This window comes from Penaeus monodon, chromosome 21, assembly GCF_015228065.2.
Source record: "Penaeus monodon isolate SGIC_2016 chromosome 21, NSTDA_Pmon_1, whole genome shotgun sequence".
Lineage (NCBI taxonomy): Eukaryota > Metazoa > Arthropoda > Malacostraca > Decapoda > Penaeidae > Penaeus > Penaeus monodon.
This window is the reverse complement of record NC_051406.1, coordinates 34,695,154-34,695,380: the sequence shown is the minus strand read 5'-3', so window position 1 is coordinate 34,695,380 and position 227 is coordinate 34,695,154. Positions and strand designations below refer to the sequence as shown.

Here is a 227-nt window from a genome sequence, read left to right as displayed (position 1 = left end):
AGAATCATTCTATGAAATACTATCAATAAAAATAAGGCAATCCCCCCCCCCCCCCAGCCAGACGAGGCTCGAGCATCCCCCGCCGGTGAGGCCCCCCCGGACGGTGAGGCACATCAGCCAGGGCCCCGACGCCGTCCCTCTGGGTCGGACCTTCACTAACGACCTCCAGACGTCCACGCTCGACTTGCGTCCCTCCTCGTAGTTTCCGTAAGTCCTGTGAGGAGCGA

The 227-nt window shown here is 60.8% G+C and overlaps 1 protein-coding gene across 1 annotated transcript in view; it reads left to right on the top strand.

The window, feature by feature from the left end:
• LOC119586732 overlaps positions 1 to 227 on the top strand; it is a gene marked incomplete in the record, with an annotated part of 4,969 nt that overhangs the window by 4,158 nt on the left and 584 nt on the right. Inside the window, 1 exon segment of the mRNA XM_037935459.1 lies at positions 58 to 227. Within this exon segment, the coding sequence (XP_037791387.1) occupies positions 58 to 202 (145 nt within the window).